The sequence below is a fragment of the Myxocyprinus asiaticus genome, chromosome 11 (assembly GCF_019703515.2).
Source record: "Myxocyprinus asiaticus isolate MX2 ecotype Aquarium Trade chromosome 11, UBuf_Myxa_2, whole genome shotgun sequence".
NCBI lineage: Eukaryota > Metazoa > Chordata > Actinopteri > Cypriniformes > Catostomidae > Myxocyprinus > Myxocyprinus asiaticus.
Window position 1 is genome coordinate 49,487,804 of NC_059354.1, and position 17,197 is coordinate 49,505,000.

A 17,197-nucleotide genomic window follows, 5' to 3' on the forward strand; every position below is an offset into this window, starting at 1 on the left:
CCACATGCTTTACTCAGTATGTCTGTGTAATAATAATAAATAAACTTTCTTTTATAGAGCGCCTTTAAAAGCAGCTTCTCAAAGCACTTGACACAAAATAAACAGTACAAAGCACAATAATAAAAAAATCAAATAAAAAAATAAATAGAAATAAAAGAGCAAGCAATAAACATCAGCAAGCAAATTGTAAAGTGTACGTTCTAGCAGTAGCAAGTCTCTGTACTATTAATATTTCTTTCTGTTTTGAAGTTTAACAATTAGCAAAGAAAAATCAATGAGTGCACCTTTAAGTTAATAGCTATGTTTTGGAACAAGTTAGCTGGATTCCAGCTAATCAGAGTTGGTTTGAAACAGCAACAAACCAGCTCCCATTTTAAGGTGGATTTTCCAGCAGGGTGGCTTCTCACATTACCTGTTCCCAGCCAATTTCTGCTAGTTCCCTGTTATTCTGTACAATGGCCCAGAGGAAGAGATCTCGCCCTGGGTCCAAAACTGTGTTCGCAGACCACTCCTCTCCAGAACAGGGCAGCTCAACCAGCCCTTTGGATGGCAGCTGTGAGAGATTAATAAATTAATAATGTAACATTTCCTCACCCTCATGTTGTTCCAAACCTATATGACTTACTTTCTTCTGTGGAACACAAAAGGAGATGTTAGGCAGAATTTCACTTTCATTGCATCTCTTATTTTCACACAATAAAAGTGAATGGTGACTGAGATGTCACACTGCAAAAAAAATTTTTCTTACTGAGAATTGTGTAATCTGGTAAAAATATGTAAACATTACTTAAAGGTGCACTCAATAACTTTTTGTTTGTGACACCTAGTGGTGTGGATGCAGCATCATTCAAAATCAAGACTTATTATCTTATGCCAGTCTGCTTCTCAAGTCATTTTTCTTAGTAATGTTTTGATATTTTTGCCAAAAAATAAGACAAAAACACTCAGTAAGAAGATTTTTTGCAGTACAGTGTCTAACATTCTGCATGACATTTCCTTCATTATTCCACAGAAGAATGTTATATGGAACAACATGAAGGTGAGTAAATGATTGAATTTGAATACATTTTTGGGTGAACTATCCTTTTAAGTGTACTAAAAATAGACTTCATATTTTATGTTTATAGACATGTTTTCATGAGATTCACCATCATATAGCCATTATTTTCTTTCTTAGTATTTTTGTCCTATTTTCTGGTGAACAAATGAAAATAAAAAAATAAAAAAAATAACAAAATTATTCTAAAATACACTGTGTGTGTGTGTGTATATATATATATATATATATATATATATATATATATATATATATATATATATATATATATATATACAGTATATGTATATAAATAATAATAATCATTATTATTATTCTATTATAATTATTAGCTTGTTATATATAAACATCCTTAAAACAAGAACAAAAAACTTGAAAAGAAGAATAAGATATTAAGTATAGTTTACTTAAATGTTCACTTAAAAGCAAAAAAAAAAAAAAAAAAGTTCTCCCTTTGAAGCTAGTTTTTTTTTCTTACCCCATTGGCAATTTTTTATTTTGTTATATGCATAAACAATACTTTTTTTTTTTTTATTTCTCTAAAAATAAGACAAAATATGTCACATTGCTTCTCAAGTAAATGCATCTTATCTTAAACATGTTTACATATTTTTACTAGAAAACAAGACAAAAATGCTCAGTAAGAAATTTCTTTTTTGCAGTGTTCGCCAATAAATCAAATACAGTATTGATTCTGCCCTGCATTAGTCTTGTTGTTTTATAGCTGTTTTGTAACTGTTAATACAGTGAAGTGCAGCCAAAATGTCTAGGTTACTGTCATAACCCTCGTTCACTGATGGAGGAAACGAGATGTTGTGTCGATGTAGTGACACTATGGGTCACTCTTGGGAGCCCAAAACACCTCTGATGTTTTAAGAAAAGGCCAATGAAAATTGGCAAGTGGAATTTGCATGCCACTACCCTGGACATACGGGTATAAAAGTAGCTGGTGTGCAACCACTCATTCAGGTTTGTACTGAGGAGCTGAGACAGAGTCCCGGCCATTACAGCGGGTAGTTCAGTGTTGTGGCAGGAGGGACACAACATCTCATTCCCTCCATCAGGGAACGGGGGTTATGACAGTAACCTAGATGTTCCCTATCTGTCACTCACTCGATGTTGTGTCGATGTAGTGTCACTAAGGGTCCCTATAGGAAATGCCACAACCAGCTGAACTGTGTTACGTGGATCGGTGCAGGTGCAGGCAGGCCACTGTGTGCCAAGTAACAAGTGCACCAGCCCCATCGTAACCTTCCCAATGCCCCGTGCACGTCATATGGACCCTCGCCCCCCGAAAGCATAAAAGGGGGGGGTCAGATGTGCCCACAATGGGAACAGACCGCACCAGCTGGTTCGGCCTTTTCTCTTCTTTCTTCTCCCGGAAAAAGAACTCTTGATTCCAGCTGGTGCCAAATGTATTCGCGTCGGGGTAGGTGTCCTTGGAAAAAGACACTGCAGAGACCACACCCTGCCTGAAGGGGAGGTAATTGTGTGGAAATACATCACATGGGCTTACCGATTCCTTATCGGCAGTATCGCATGTGGAGGAAGTCCCCATGGTAGGTCCTACCCGGAGGGGATGGAGCTCTACAAACACGGTGACCGGTGGGGACTCTGCCCAAGGGGAGACACGGGTCTACCATCAGGGAGACCGTACCATGGAAGATTACGTCATATGGGGTTACCGACAGGGAACCAACGCATATGGAGCACCTATCCCAATACAGGAGTTGACCTGAACAGGGCATGTTGACACAAGTACTGGGCCTGGCGTCGAATTCCTCTGCCAAATTTGCTTGCCACAGGTTTTGGGGGATGAATCCAGGGTTCACTGATCCTGAGAGCTCACGTGGATGAAAGAGCGCATGTCTTCCCCTCGGAAGGGGAAAGGCGCTTGTGTGCCAGCGGTACACCCGGCCAGATAGATACGCAAAGCACGTACCAGACACAGTAACAACAAGGCTGGGTCTACCTCCTCCCGGGGCAGCGCTTGTTGGTTCACCACCTGATCTTTAAAGGGGGTAGTGGGAACCTTGGGCACATAGCCCGGCCAGGATCTCAGGATCACGTGAGAGTCTGCCAGACCAAACTCTAGGCATGTATCGCTGACAGAGAATGCTTGCAGGTCCCCAACCCTCTTGATGGAGGTGAGTGCAGTCAGGAGGGTTTTCTTCAAGGAAAGGGCTTTCAACTCAACTGACTCTAAGGGCTCGAAAGGGACTCTCTGTAGGCCCAGCAGGACCATACAGATGTTCTATGAGGGAACGAGGTGCGGCCTAGGAGGATTCAACATCTTGGCACCTCTAAGGAACCTGATGATCAGGTTGTGCTTCCCCAACTACTTACCATCCACTGCATCGTGGTGTGCCGCTATATCGGCTACATACACCTCAATGTGGAGGGGGACAGCTGCCCCCCAACCTCTCCAGCAGGAAGGAAAGCATCGGCCTGACTGCACAACTCTGTGGGTCTTCGCCTCGGGAAGGACACCAATTCACGAATAGGCACCACTTCAAGGTGTACAGTCGCCTGGTAGAAGGTGCCCTGGCATGAGTGGTCGTGCTGAATGCCTTCAGGCAATTCAGCACCGACTGAGCACACTCATTCGTGTGTGACGAGCGGTCACAGCGACAGAGTCCAACTCCATCCTGAGAAAAGAGATGCGCTGCATCGGGGCGAGCTTGCTCTTTTCCCAGTTGACCTGAAGCCCCAATCGGCTGATGTGGCTGAGCACCAGGTCTGTGATGAGGCAGGATCAAGACATAAAAGTAGCGTTTTTCAGGTCTACCACCGCGAACCAATCTTGGTGCCGGATGCACAATAGAATGTGCTTCTGCGTGAGCATCCTGAACGGAAGTCTGTATAGGACCCGATTCGGTGCCCGCAGGTCCAAGATTGGACACAACCCACCGCCTTTCTTGGGTACGATGAAGTAGGGGCTGTAGAAGCCACTCTTCATCTCGGCTGGAGGGACAGGCTCTATTGCGCCCTTCTACAGAAGGACCGCAACTTCCGCACGTAGGGCAGCAGTGTCCTCGCCCCCTACCGAGGTGAAACGGATGCCGCTGAACCTGGGCGGGTACCTGGCGAACTGAATCGCACAGCTGAGTCGGATCGTCCTGGCCAGCCATCGCGACGGGTTGGAGAGCATTAACCACACCTCCAAACTCTGGGCGAGAGGCACCAAGGGGATGACCGCTGCTGACGTACCCGTGGAACAGGTCTCGTGGCGGAGCTTGGTGGAAAGTGCTACGTCGGGGGGCATCTTGTCCCGATTTCGCTGTATAGGGAGAGACATTAAGGCGTTACCTTAATGACGACAGCCGAGGGCATCGAGTGTATGACCCAGAGAGTGAGGAAAGCGCTTTTTTTTTTTTAAATGTGGGTACCACAGCCCCTCGGGTGTGAGGCGACCTCAACAAAAAAGGAAACCAAGGATTCTCCCTCCAGCCCTCCATCGGGGCGTGACGCTCTGACCTCAGGAACCGATCATCAAGCTGCGAGGGTTCAGGGCAGGGTGGATGGTTCCACTCTAACCTGACTCTCATGGCGGCCCAGGCAAGCTCGGCCTCAGACTGGGCAACCACACCCGAAGGCATAAGCCCAGCCAAGTCCTCCGCATTGGACTGAAGCAGCCTGCTCTCCGATGCTCCGATTGCCCCCAGCGCTAACCGTCGTGGTCTTTTGCCCACTGGCAGAAGAACCGGGGCGGGTAGCGGCTGGAGTGGCTTTCCCTCTAAGGAAACGTAACGTGGCCATGGTCATGCTCTCGCAGTGGGGGCATGAACGATCCACAAATGCTGTCTCAGCGTGTCTGGAGCCCAGACATGTAAGGCAGCGATCATGACTGTCAGAAGCGGAGAGATAGCGACCGCAACCAGGAAGTGCACATAACCGGAAAGGCATCTTTAAAAAGATGCTTTCCATCAGTGCCCACTCTTTTAGGGAATATATACTCTTTTTAAGGAGAAATATACTCTTTTAGCGCTCCACACGCGCTGCCGAAGCACCCAGGGGCTTTCTCTGCACTTATCTGTGCGAGAGGGGGAGAAACCGCTGTGATGCAGCCGTGGAGATTGCTCTTTGCTTTCTCTTGCAGAGGTATGGATTGGCAGTGGAATACATCAACACCGCTCGACTCCGAAGAAAAAATCTTAATGAGTGTTTGCACACCAGCTCCTTTTATACCCGTATGTCCGGGGGAGTGGCATGCAAATTCCACTCGCCAATTTTCATTGGCCTTTTCTTAAACATCAGAGGTGTATGGGGCTCCCAAGAGTGACCCCTAGTGTCACTACATCGACACAACATTGAGTGAGTGACAGATAGGGAACCACATCCTTTTTGGCACTGTTTATGTAATGTGGTTTTTCAACAAACTTGCCATTAATGCAACACCATCTCCGGCTGTCTTCTGCCCTGAAGGGACATATAACGGTTGAGTGAAGCTTCCCAGCAAGTGTTGAACCTCTTCCGACACGTGACTCAGTGAAATCTTTCTTCTGCCAGGGGGCATCGGTTGACCCCTGCGATTTTTGCCACCCTGGACACGTTTGACGAGTTTTCGCAGGAAGAAGCAGGCGGGCAGATGGGCGTACAGTTCACACAGTGTGTCCTCATGTTCAAGAAACTGTCGCACACATACTCCATTCTCCAGTAAGAGGCGCACAAACTCAGGCTTGTCACCCACCAGCGCAGAAAACATAGCAGGGTGCAGATCACTGGACTGAGAAAAAAATGGGCATTCTTTACTTTCATAAATAATCAACCTAATATACACACCAGAACTATACTCTTGATGAGGTGAGGATAGTTTTGCCTTCTAAGGGGCCATTCAGATTTTTGTTGTTGAAAAAATAGATGCAGTGCAATGACTGGAACAGAATGCAGGTGTCTCCAGCAGGGGTGTGGCTGGCAGGGTGGCATGGGGTGGCAGCTGCCACCCTAAAAATGAGCTTTACCAGCTCTCACTTGCCACCCCAACTCAGACCCGCTCACGTCCTGGATACGGTGCGCAACGACTTAACCCGTCCGTGTTTTTTGCATGGAGTCTGAAGCACTGCGCTCCTGTGCAAAATGCTGAAAAAACAGCAAGACGCATCGCAACAGTCAAAGAAAACCATCTGTCTATCAAATGTTTATATATAAAAAATATTCCACTATTATGTTCTGTGACAGGGCCATTAACACTAAAAATGGTTTTGCATCCATCCACGCTGTTTTTCAGTCATTTTCCTGTGCAAACACATCTCACTGTTTTTCAGCGTCTCGCACAGGAGCGCTACGTTTATTTAGACGTGTGTCAAGTTAATCTGTTAACTGTTCTACTCTGTTTGTGGTGCTGCAACTATGGCCACGTCCACAAATGTTCCTTTGAAAATGCATTAAATTTGCTACGTGTAACGTTTTCGTTCATGTTTTGTATTGTGTCTTTTATTTTGAAGTTTATTTCAGTGTTTCCTTGTTCCTGTTTCTTGTCTTGTGTCTTGTTATGTGACCCTCATGTTTCATGTGTTTTGTTCTCATTGGTCTTTAGTTTATTAGTCTTGTCTTGTCGTTGGTTCCTTATTTATTGTCTTGTTAACTTGTTACCCATGTCTGTGTATTTAAGCCCTCATTGCCCTTTGTTGTGTATTGATCGTGTAATGTTGCTCTTGGTTCGGTCTATTGTTTCTTGTTCTCGGTTTCAAAGTCTAAGTCTAGTCAAGTCTTTTGTTTGATCGTGTTTCTGTCTTTTTATTTAATAAACTGCATTTGGGTTCTCACTATATCATCCTTGTCTTCATCTTGCTCCTGTTTGCCTGCCTCAACGTTACACTATGCCTCTCATCCACACTAGAATGGCGTTTTCCTCCACCGACAATGGGGACTTTTGAAAACGCTCTCCATAAACGCATACTTTGGAAAACGATGATGAGTTTTCAAACTTAAATGGATTAGTGTGGACGTGGTCTCTAGCATCTTTTAGCTCAATGACACGTTCTACATAAACGGCCCCTTTCGTTTGAAAACGCATTCAAAAACATTCTCCGCATACTTTGGAAAACATTGAAGTTAGGAAACTGAAAATGAAGTTTTAAACTGATTAGTGTGGACGTGGCCTACAGCAGCACTTTAACCATCATGCTGTATTTTTACGCACCGTCCATTGGCTCTCCTCGTTGAATATCTCGCTCTCTGCGATGTCGACTCGGTTCCAGGCCACGGCGAGCTCCAGTTGTCTCTCCCAGGACTGTCGACTGCCACGCTCATCACTCCTGGAGGCTAAACACAGAGGACATAATGTGTCTTTTCACACTTTTCCTCTTTTGATAGCCTACTTGTGTTTCTTCAACTTTGGTCGCTTTTAGTCCTTTGAACTTCTAGAAAGTAAAATCTCTTTAAAACATTTCTCAGTAGTTTTTTTGTTGTTGTTGTTGATGTTGTTTTTGTCTGCTAACAATCTCCAACAGTATATGCATCAAAGGAGATTTTCACCACCATGGCATTTCCAGCACATCTCAAATCTCATCTCAAATTCTGTTTAATATACTGTAATTCCGTGCTGGAAATGACGCTGATGGAAATAACTAATTTGTTTTTCCCCATTTGTCCCACTTTGGAATGCCCAATTCCCACTACTTAGTAGGTCCTCACGGTGGTGCGGTTACTCACCTCAATCCGGGTGGCGGAGGACAAGTCTCAGTTGCCTCCGCTTCTGAGACCGTCAATCCGCACATCTTATCATGTGGCTCATTGTACATGACACCGCGGAGACTCACAGCATGTGGAGGCTCATGCTACTCTCCGCAATCCACGCACAACTTACCACATGCTCTATTGAGAGCGAGAACCACTTATTGTGACCACGAGGAGGTTACCCCATATGACTCTACCCTCCCTAGCAACCGGGCCAATTTGGTTGCTTAGGAGACCTGGCTGGAGTCACTCAGCACACCCTGAATTCGAACTCGCGACTCCAGGGGTGATAGTCAGCGTCAATACTCGCCGAGATACCCAGGCCCACGGAAATGACATTTTTAACATTTTTCAAATAAAATAATCAACTTCTTCATCTTGCTAAGGCTAATTTCATAGCTAACATTTTATGAATCGTAAATACAAACAATGAAATCATATTTTCACACTTTTTTCATAATTTGGCAGCTTGATTGGAAATGACGCCCAATAAAAAGTGATATTTCCCTTGATTTTTCTTTGTTTTGTCTCATATTTCATCTCAAGCATGCTCTTGACTGACACTTTTGTCCACTTGGTTAACAAGTACAATAACTTTAAAAACTTTATTAGGGGCAAAATTGTTTGGTGTGCAGGACATTTTTGAAAAATGAATAGAAATCATTTTCACACAATAAATATTGAAATGGTTTCTGTTTATTTCACTATTTGTTCAGATGATCAGAGTTTTAAACATGTAATAATTTGTATTTTTATAATGCATTTTTATTGTTTAATATTGAAAGTCTGGGTCTGGGACAAGGCCAAAACGTTCAAACCTGTACATAAAAGACATCTGAATAGTACCAAAAAACAAAACTAAAAAAAAGGCCTGGTAAAAAGTTTACGTGTTGAGACCTTCATAAAACAAAAAGAAAAAAGTTGAAATCTGTTCATTTTAATAAAAATCAACCCCTGTGGACATGAAATTGTCCAAAGTTGAAGAAACACCCCTTTATCAGTCCATCTGGAAACAAAATCGTGTTTAAAATGTACCGGGTTGATAAAACAAGCACTTTTGAAGAAGAACTAGTCACTGTGTGGTGATGGGGGCTTGGTCGTGTGTCTGTCTGCGGGAGAGAGAGAGTGGTAAGGCTTGTCACCTGGGTTGTAATTAACTCTAACACCCGTCTCTTGTTACAGTGATGGCGAGGGAGTCTTAAAAGCCACCATCTGAGAGAGAGAGAGAGAGAGAGAGAGAGAGAGCGAGCGAGCACCCCCCCTGAGAGCATGAACTCGACGCTTGCGGAGTGTTTTCCAAATTACTGTATGTCTGTGCAATACTCAGAACTTATTAAGTCTACATACATTCCTGCTGTTTTTGGGTGCTTTTGATAAAAGTGTTCCTGGAGACTATTGTGCCATTATTATTTTTTTACTAAACCGGTATGATCAATTACAGATACCCCCAAGTAGCACGTAAAAATATAATGAACTGTGGTTGGTCACTTTACATGTCTATCAAACTCTTTCTCTTTCTGTCTATAGTGAACGGTTCTTGGCCAGAATGAGCTGCAATGTAGACCAGACTTTATGTCTAGTAGTCAATGTTAAATAAAGCTACACTATAGAGCTCCTCTGCATTTAAGAGATGGGCTATCCATCAACAATGAATATTAAACACTAACAGCTTCCTCCATCAGAGAGCTTCTGGAATCTCAAGGGATGGTGAATGTGTTCAAGCCAGACTGAACTGTGAGATATAAATCACCTGTGCTTGTGAAAAACGACAAGAGCTCAAAATAGATCCCTTCAGCTCTTTCTAGAGGCCATCAGAGCTGTTTACCACAGTGCATTAAAGTTTGATCAACTTTGAATCTCTTTAAGTTGCTTTATATCCATGGAGTTAGAGAAATAACGTTGACAGGCTTTCGATCATTGTGTAGGTTACAGCTAATGATCCGAAGCACTCACAGCAGTTTAGACTCTCTTCCCTCGCAATCTCTATTAGTTATCCAACCATTACCAGTGTAATCCAATTACCCTTTGCAGGGAAAAGCTCATTTATGTCTTGGATTTCTAGATTAAGAAACATTGAGAAAGCACTCGACAGAAAGCACAGTGTTGTGGGCGAAATGGGACGTTACCTTTCAACAGTGCCTGTAGAATGGCAACATCAACGTCACAGTTTTTTTCCTCGTCGATACGAAACACAGTAAGCAAGTGTGGCATCCGGATTATATCCTGAATCTAAAGAAAGTACAAAAAACAAACCTGTTAACTGTTTATGGTACATTTTCCATGAAGTGTACTTTATGATATATCTTCCTTTCCTAATAATGTGCAATTTTGGCCAATAATTGTGGAATTGTTCTGAAATATTCAGTCACCTTCTTGGTCCACTCAATGATCTGCACCTCAGAAAAGCTTTTGTACTCTTGGCCAAAAAACCTCTTCATGAGCTGGCCGATAAGCACCATAGTGACCTTTGACACAGGCAGGGTTGCCACCTGAGCGAGGATGTCGGCGAGACGGCCTGACCCCTCTAGTACCACGCATGGCGTGTTGTTCAGCATGGAACTGTAGATCGTCTGCAAGAATGTGAATCTGGCTTGACAAAAGAACATTCATCTACGAGCTGATACTTAAAGAGTTCAATAGAGCTGTTGACTTTAAATCTCACGTTTAGCGTTCCTGGTCCGCCCTCCAGCACCACACACACCACTGGTATCGTCACTCCACTCTCTGACGGAAACACAATGCTCATTAACATACTGCTTCACAAATGATTAAATCAGTGTCAGAAATGAACTGCAGATTTTCCACTGAAATGGTGTTTGAATGTGATCCTAAATGGTTTGTTTAACGATCACTGACAAATAATGCCATCAGATCTTAGAAAATGCAGTTTAAAAAACACAAGTTCATAGAAATGTAATCTGTGTGTCCATGATGGTTTCATATATGTTTGAAAAACATTTAATGACATGGTGTGACCATCAAGTAAAAGGAATTAAAATACTTTCCTTGCACATTAAATACACGTGAGTGCACACACCTTAATCATTAAGTTTTCAGACTTAGGGTTAGGGTTAGGGGTTTTTTATCATTTAGATTAAAAAAGAAATATCTAAATGATTTTAACTCAGAAACTGAAAGCATTTTATGAGTAATTGTAAAAGTAATTGTTTTCTTGAATAACTTAACAGATCCGGACAAGCTTCACATCACTGACCCTAAAACAAAGCAAACAATTGGTCAGTCACTTGACATGTCAGTCAAACCGTTCTTCCTGTCTTAGTGGGCAGTTTTTGGCCAGAATAATCCACAAAAGGTCTGGCTACGCAAATAAGTTCAGCCCTTCCTCTGATCCTTTGTGTGTGTGTGACTTTCAGCTGTCTGGTCACTATTCACCTTTGTTCCCCAGCAGTTGCTGAGAAATGAGTTTCTCCAGTCGGGCTCGCAGCTCAATCTCAGCTCCATACTGTCCCTGAGTGCCGTCATCCACCAGCAGGAAGTGAGAATGATTGATATCGAGACAGGAGAGGCGCCCCTGACCCTGCTCATCCAGAAAGTAGTATGCAGGAAAACGACCCTAAATGAGACATACAGTTATATGTAGCCGTCAACCAATTTCAGACTGCAGTTATTAACATGAAAGTTAACTTGGAATGCCAAAGAGCCTCTTCAATAACAGATCAGTGAAGCATTGAATATCGCCAAAAAAAAAAAAAAATTTTTTTTTTTTTTTTAAATATCAAGACAAATGATTCAAGACATTGGACCTTGATGTACTACAGCATGTGATGTCAAGTTTGTTGCATAGATCTAAATGTGTCTTCAGTTATTTGGATTTTGGAGGATTTTCTGATTTACTGTTATTGTCCTACTGTATTTCCTCTCATTTGTATACTGAAGGGAAGGCCGGGGCAAGTTGTCACAAGCATTGTATCTCATTAATGATAAGATTTGGAGTCTTAATAGAAAAGTTCACTTACACAAATGTGTTTTCTCTAGAAGAGTTTTTTTTTTTAATTTATTTTTTTTAAATGTTGGTTTCACACATCTACAAGCTCAAACCCCTCCTAAATTAGAATCACTTTGTGTATTTTGCGCTATAAAGAAAATTTTTACCATCATCATATTTTTGTTATAATTCTTGGGTAAACATAATGAAATCACATTGGCAAACGTTAAAGCAAAAGTATTTTTCATGAAAGTCAGGTCGGGGCATGTTGTCACGTGTGTTTTAAATGTTATTCATACAATTTATCACTTACAATATTTGTTAGCTAAAACAATGTTTTCATATTTTTATCCATTGTGGTTTTTTTTTACTTTTTTGTTGTTTTATGAATTAATTTGTGCTACATATTAAATGTTGCTGAAAAGCCAGTTAAAGGTTATTTAATGCAAGTGTTCATTTAAAGAGTGGCGTAGATTTTGTTTTGGTGGTTGTGATGGTGGTGAAATGTTCCCCCGTCGCCCATTGGGGTAAGTTGTCACAAAAGTTCAATGTGAACTGTATCATTTTTACTGGGTAATAATGGTGAAAATGTTCAGCAGCTTTTTTGTAGCCATTACTCTCAGTTGTATGGCTATGCAGAAACTGATGCGGAAATATTCACTGGAGCCAAAAGTGTGACAACTAGCCCCAGTCTCCCCTGTCATTGTGTCTTAGGGTTAGTGTGTTATATTTGGGTTGTAAGTGTTTTCAGGTGAGTGAATCATCTCACGTTAGGATCGATGAGTGAGTGACGGTTGTGGATGACACCCCAGGTTGCCACGCCGACAACTACGATCTGTCTCTCCATTGAGCTGCTGCTGAGTGTGTAATCTCGCACGGCCATTCCCACATGCTTCATCACACCCGTGTGTGTACCCCCGGTTAAGATCCAAGCACCTGTCACAGGTAAACACTCTTAACTAGAGAAGTGTAGTTGTCTCAGAATAGGTGTCTAAGAGATGTATAATGCACCTTTAAGGGACAGTTCAGCCAAAAATGAACATTCTGTCATTATATACAGTACACTGTATACTTTCTATTTACTATTCACCTCACCATGTTCAGGTACAAGCTGTGCTGTACTATACCTGTGGTCTGAGCGACTTTGATGAGGCCGCGGCGGAACTTGTCCTTCAGGTGAGTCTTCATGTGGAAGTTCTTGGCTCCACCGGTCACTGATATCAGCAGGTTTGGAGGAGGAAGTTTCCACTGATCTGTCATCAGCTGGTACAGACTGTCAGACGGGGTGTCTGACGACACACGAACATACTTCACAAACACACACACACACATATAAACAACTGAATTTTCACATTTTCACAAGTTCACATAACCATATAATCTTTAAATTGTTTTTAAAAGAAACAAAAGAACAGTTTAATTTTGCATAAAGAAAAAGAAGCCTTTTTAAGACCACTATGATTTATTTGCATTGTGACATCCTTTTCATGACAAGTGAGCACAATTTACAGGCAAATTCAAATTACTGTAATTCATCCTGTTGTTTAACTACTCAATTTATGCTGATTTAAATAAAATAAAAAAAACATTGTATTATGGATTAGAAAGTACACTTAAAAGCGACTGCATTACACTTATGAGAGTCTAATAAGAGACACAATTGAAAATAATGAGAATGCACAGACACATCACTGTAATGAAAATTACCAACCACTTTATTAGGTTTATATATATATATATATATATATATATATATATATATATATATATATATATATTCAGTACACTATAGATACAGGTATATACACATACTGTATATATGTACCGAAATGAGAATACATTTTTTTTTTTTTTTTTATGAGAATGAGAATTTAGGGGTGAAATGTGCTTTATTTTTGCTGACTTAAATAAAAAATATCATTCTATTATATATATTTTTTAAGTTACAAAGTAAAGTTACTGTATGTTATGGGAATCTAATGAGAATGACCACTGATAATGAGAATTACAAAAAACACTTTGTAGACTTAATCTTAATGGACAAAAATCAGCATTATTTTCTTTAAGAAAAATATAAATTCTTATTTATTTTTTTTGACTCCAACAACAAGTTAGCCCTTCATAAAGCAAAAATTGCAGTTACAGTGAGGCACTTACAATGGAAGTGAATGGAGCCAATCGGTAAACGCTAAAACACACAGTTTCAAAAGTATAGTCACAAGACGTAAAAACATGATTAATATGATTTTATCGTGATAAATTTAGGGATTTACTGGCGTTATAGCGTTTACCAGATTAAAGGGTTTACCAGCGTTACGTCGTCATGGCAACAAAATTGTATTGTTGGATCTAATTTTACACAGAAAAGGTTAGTAAGTGGCTTTATCACACTAAAATCATGTTAACACACATACTGTTTATGTCTTGTGTCTATACTTTTGAAACAGTGAGTATTTTAATGTTTACAGATTGACCCCATTGACTTCCATTGTTAGTGTCTCACTGTAACCCAGACATTTGCCTTTTATTTTATTAAAGAGGGGCAAGCCTTTTTGCAAAAATCTTTTATTTTCCTTTACCAGGAATGTATATACAGTTGTGCTCAAAAGTTTGCATACCCTTGGAGAATTGGTAATATATGTACGATTTTTAAAGAAAACATGAGTGAGCAGGCAAAACACATTTCTTTTATTTCTTATGGGATTCATATTCAACTGTAGGTTATAACAGAATGGCACAATCATAAAACAAAACATGGCAACAAAGAAAAAAATGAAATGACCCCTGTTCAAAAGTCTGCATACCCTTAGTTCTTAATACTGTGTATTGCCCCTTTTAGCATCAATGACAGCATGCAGTCTTCTGTAATAGTTGTCTATGAGGCCCCAAATTCTTGCAGGTGGTATAGCTGCCCATTCGTCTTGGCAAAATGCCTCCAGGTCATGCAAAGTCTTTGGTCGTCTTGCATGAACCGCACGTTTGAGATCTCCCCAGAGTGGCTCGATGATATTAAGGTCAGGAGACTGTGATGGCCACTCCTGAACCTTCACCTTTTTCTGCTGTAACCACTGGAGGGTCAACTTGGCCTTGTGCTTAGGGTCATTGTCGTGCTGGAAAGTCCAAGAGCGTCCCATGCACAGCTTTCGTGCAGAAGACTGCAAATTGTCTGGCAGTATTTTCTGATAACATGCTGCATTCATCTTGCCATCAATTTTCACAAGATTCCCCGTGCCTTTAGAGCTCACACCCCCCCAAAACATCAGTGAGCCACCACCATGCTTCACAGTGGGGATGGTATTCTTTTCACTATAGGCCTTGTTGACCCCTCTCCAAACATAGCGCTTATGGTTGTGACTCTATTTTGGTCTCGTCACTCCAAATGACAGTGTGCCAGAAGCTGTGAGGCGTGTCAAGGTGTTGTCGGGCATATTGTAAACTGGCTTTTTTGTGGCACTGGTGCAGTAAAGGCTTATTTTTGGCAACTTGACCATGCAGCTCATATTTGTTCAAGTATCGTCGTATTGTGCTCCTTGAAACAACCACACCGTCTTTTTCCCGAGCAGCCTGTATTTCTCCTGAGGTTACCTGTGGGTTTTTCTTTGTATCCCGAACAATTCTTCTGGCAGTTGTGGCTGAAATCTTTCTTGGTCTACCTGACCTTGGCTTGGTATCAAGAGATCCCCGAATTTTCCACTTCTTAATAAGTGATTGAACAGTACTGACTGGCATTTTCAAGGCTTTGGATATCTTTTTATATCCTTTTCCATCTTTGTAAAGTTCCATTACCTTGTTACGCAGGTCTTTTGACAGTTCTTTTCTGCTCCCCATGGCTCAGTATCTAGCCTGCTCAGTGCATCCACATGAGAGCTAACAAACTCACTGACTATTTATACACAGACACTAATTGCGATTTAAAAAGCCACAGGTGTGGGAAATTAACCTTTAATTGCTATTTAAACCAGAGTGTGTCACCTTGTGTGTCTGTAACAAGACCAAACATTCAAGGGTATGTAAACTTTTGATCAGGGACATCTGGGTGATTTCTGTTATCATTATGATTTAATAATAAATGGCTTTATATGATCACTATCCTTAAATAAAATTTTTTTTTTTGCATGATCAGTCATATTTTCAAAATCAATGCCAAAATTTCACAATTTCTGCCAGGGTATGCAAACTTTTGAGCACAACTGTATATATATATATATATATATATATATATATATATATATATATATATATATATATATATATATATAATATGTGTGTGTGTGTGTGTGTTTATTTATAATCTCTATCGTATATCAGTGACTTGTATTTCAGGTTAAATGTATATTTTGAAAGCTTTAAAAACATTTAGTACACATGTGCTTTGCTGAAATTTAAGCTTTATTTTACCTTCCCTATTTTCTGTCCGAGGCCCCCGAAACTGATATCTCCAAATGCATCAGTGGGTGTCTCTCTGACATGTTTGTGTTTGTCCCACTCTTCTCCCTGACAGTCCTCTGGTTTGATGGCCTCTTCGCAGTGCAGGCTCTTTGGGTACCCACACTTACAAATCCCCTCCCTGTGAACGGTAATCCATGTTATACACACATGAGTAAAACTGCAACAACACACACAACGTACATATTTTATGCACTGAACTGCACACATGTCTGAGGTCTGTCGTTTAAATCGTCAACAAGACAGTATAAATGTGTTTTTTGTGTGTAATCATTGTACAGTGAAGATTAATTACATTTTATCATATTTTAAGTATATAGAATGACCTTTAGAGGAGTAGTTTACCAAAAAAATGCAAATTCTGTAATTATTTATTCACCCTTATGTCTTTCCAAACCTGTAAGGTTTTCTTGATTTCATCGAACGCAAAATGAGAAATTTTGAAGAGTGTCCAAGCTGTTGTTTCCCATCCAGTAACAATGGATGGTGTTTTTGTAAGTGTCAGATATTAACTTTTACATTAAGGGTCAATATTTGAGATTTGATTTTCAGAGGCATGTTTTACCTTTAAGACAGCATTTTCTTTCTAACATCTTGAACAAACTGTGTCTTTATGTCAAATACTCCCATTTTCATCTACTTATTAACACAATTCCTCAAGACAGAGAATTTATTGCCACTTACTCAAAGAATTAAAACAACAACAATTCATGTTTTATGCTGTAATATGTATAACTAGAACTATAATAGAATATTAAGAAGTATATCAGATGTACAAATAAAAAACAAACAGAAGAATTCATTACAAGGGCATTTTTTGAACCACATAAGTACAAAATTGTCAAATCTATACAGTCTTGCACCGATTATGGTTAAGCCTTAAACAGTTCTTCTTTATCTGGGTAATAAACAGTTTAAGCATAAACTTATTAGCACATGTGAATTACCCGCTTTTGTTCTTCACACAAACACCTTAACCGGCGTTCTTACTGGCAAGTGTTGTGCGTGTGACTGTTTGCATTTTGACATCAAAACCAGAGAATAATCCAAAGATTTCAAGTCCATCCAAT

The 17,197-nt window shown here is 40.7% G+C and overlaps 1 protein-coding gene across 1 annotated transcript in view; it reads right to left on the minus strand.

The window, feature by feature from the left end:
- Nucleotides 1-17,197, minus strand: part of trpm2 (transient receptor potential cation channel, subfamily M, member 2) — a 47,725-nt gene that overhangs the window by 29,207 nt on the left and 1,321 nt on the right. The window contains exons 2-11 of the mRNA XM_051710592.1: nucleotides 16,080-16,248; nucleotides 12,809-12,989; nucleotides 12,451-12,617; nucleotides 11,129-11,309; nucleotides 10,398-10,459; nucleotides 10,105-10,305; nucleotides 9,862-9,964; nucleotides 7,200-7,321; nucleotides 5,442-5,783; nucleotides 413-553 (exon numbers count right to left, since the gene is read on the minus strand). Of these exons, the coding sequence (XP_051566552.1) occupies nucleotides 413-553; nucleotides 5,442-5,783; nucleotides 7,200-7,321; nucleotides 9,862-9,964; nucleotides 10,105-10,305; nucleotides 10,398-10,459; nucleotides 11,129-11,309; nucleotides 12,451-12,617; nucleotides 12,809-12,989; nucleotides 16,080-16,248 (1,669 nt within the window). The remainder of the gene's footprint in view (nucleotides 1-412; nucleotides 554-5,441; nucleotides 5,784-7,199; nucleotides 7,322-9,861; nucleotides 9,965-10,104; nucleotides 10,306-10,397; nucleotides 10,460-11,128; nucleotides 11,310-12,450; nucleotides 12,618-12,808; nucleotides 12,990-16,079; nucleotides 16,249-17,197) is intronic.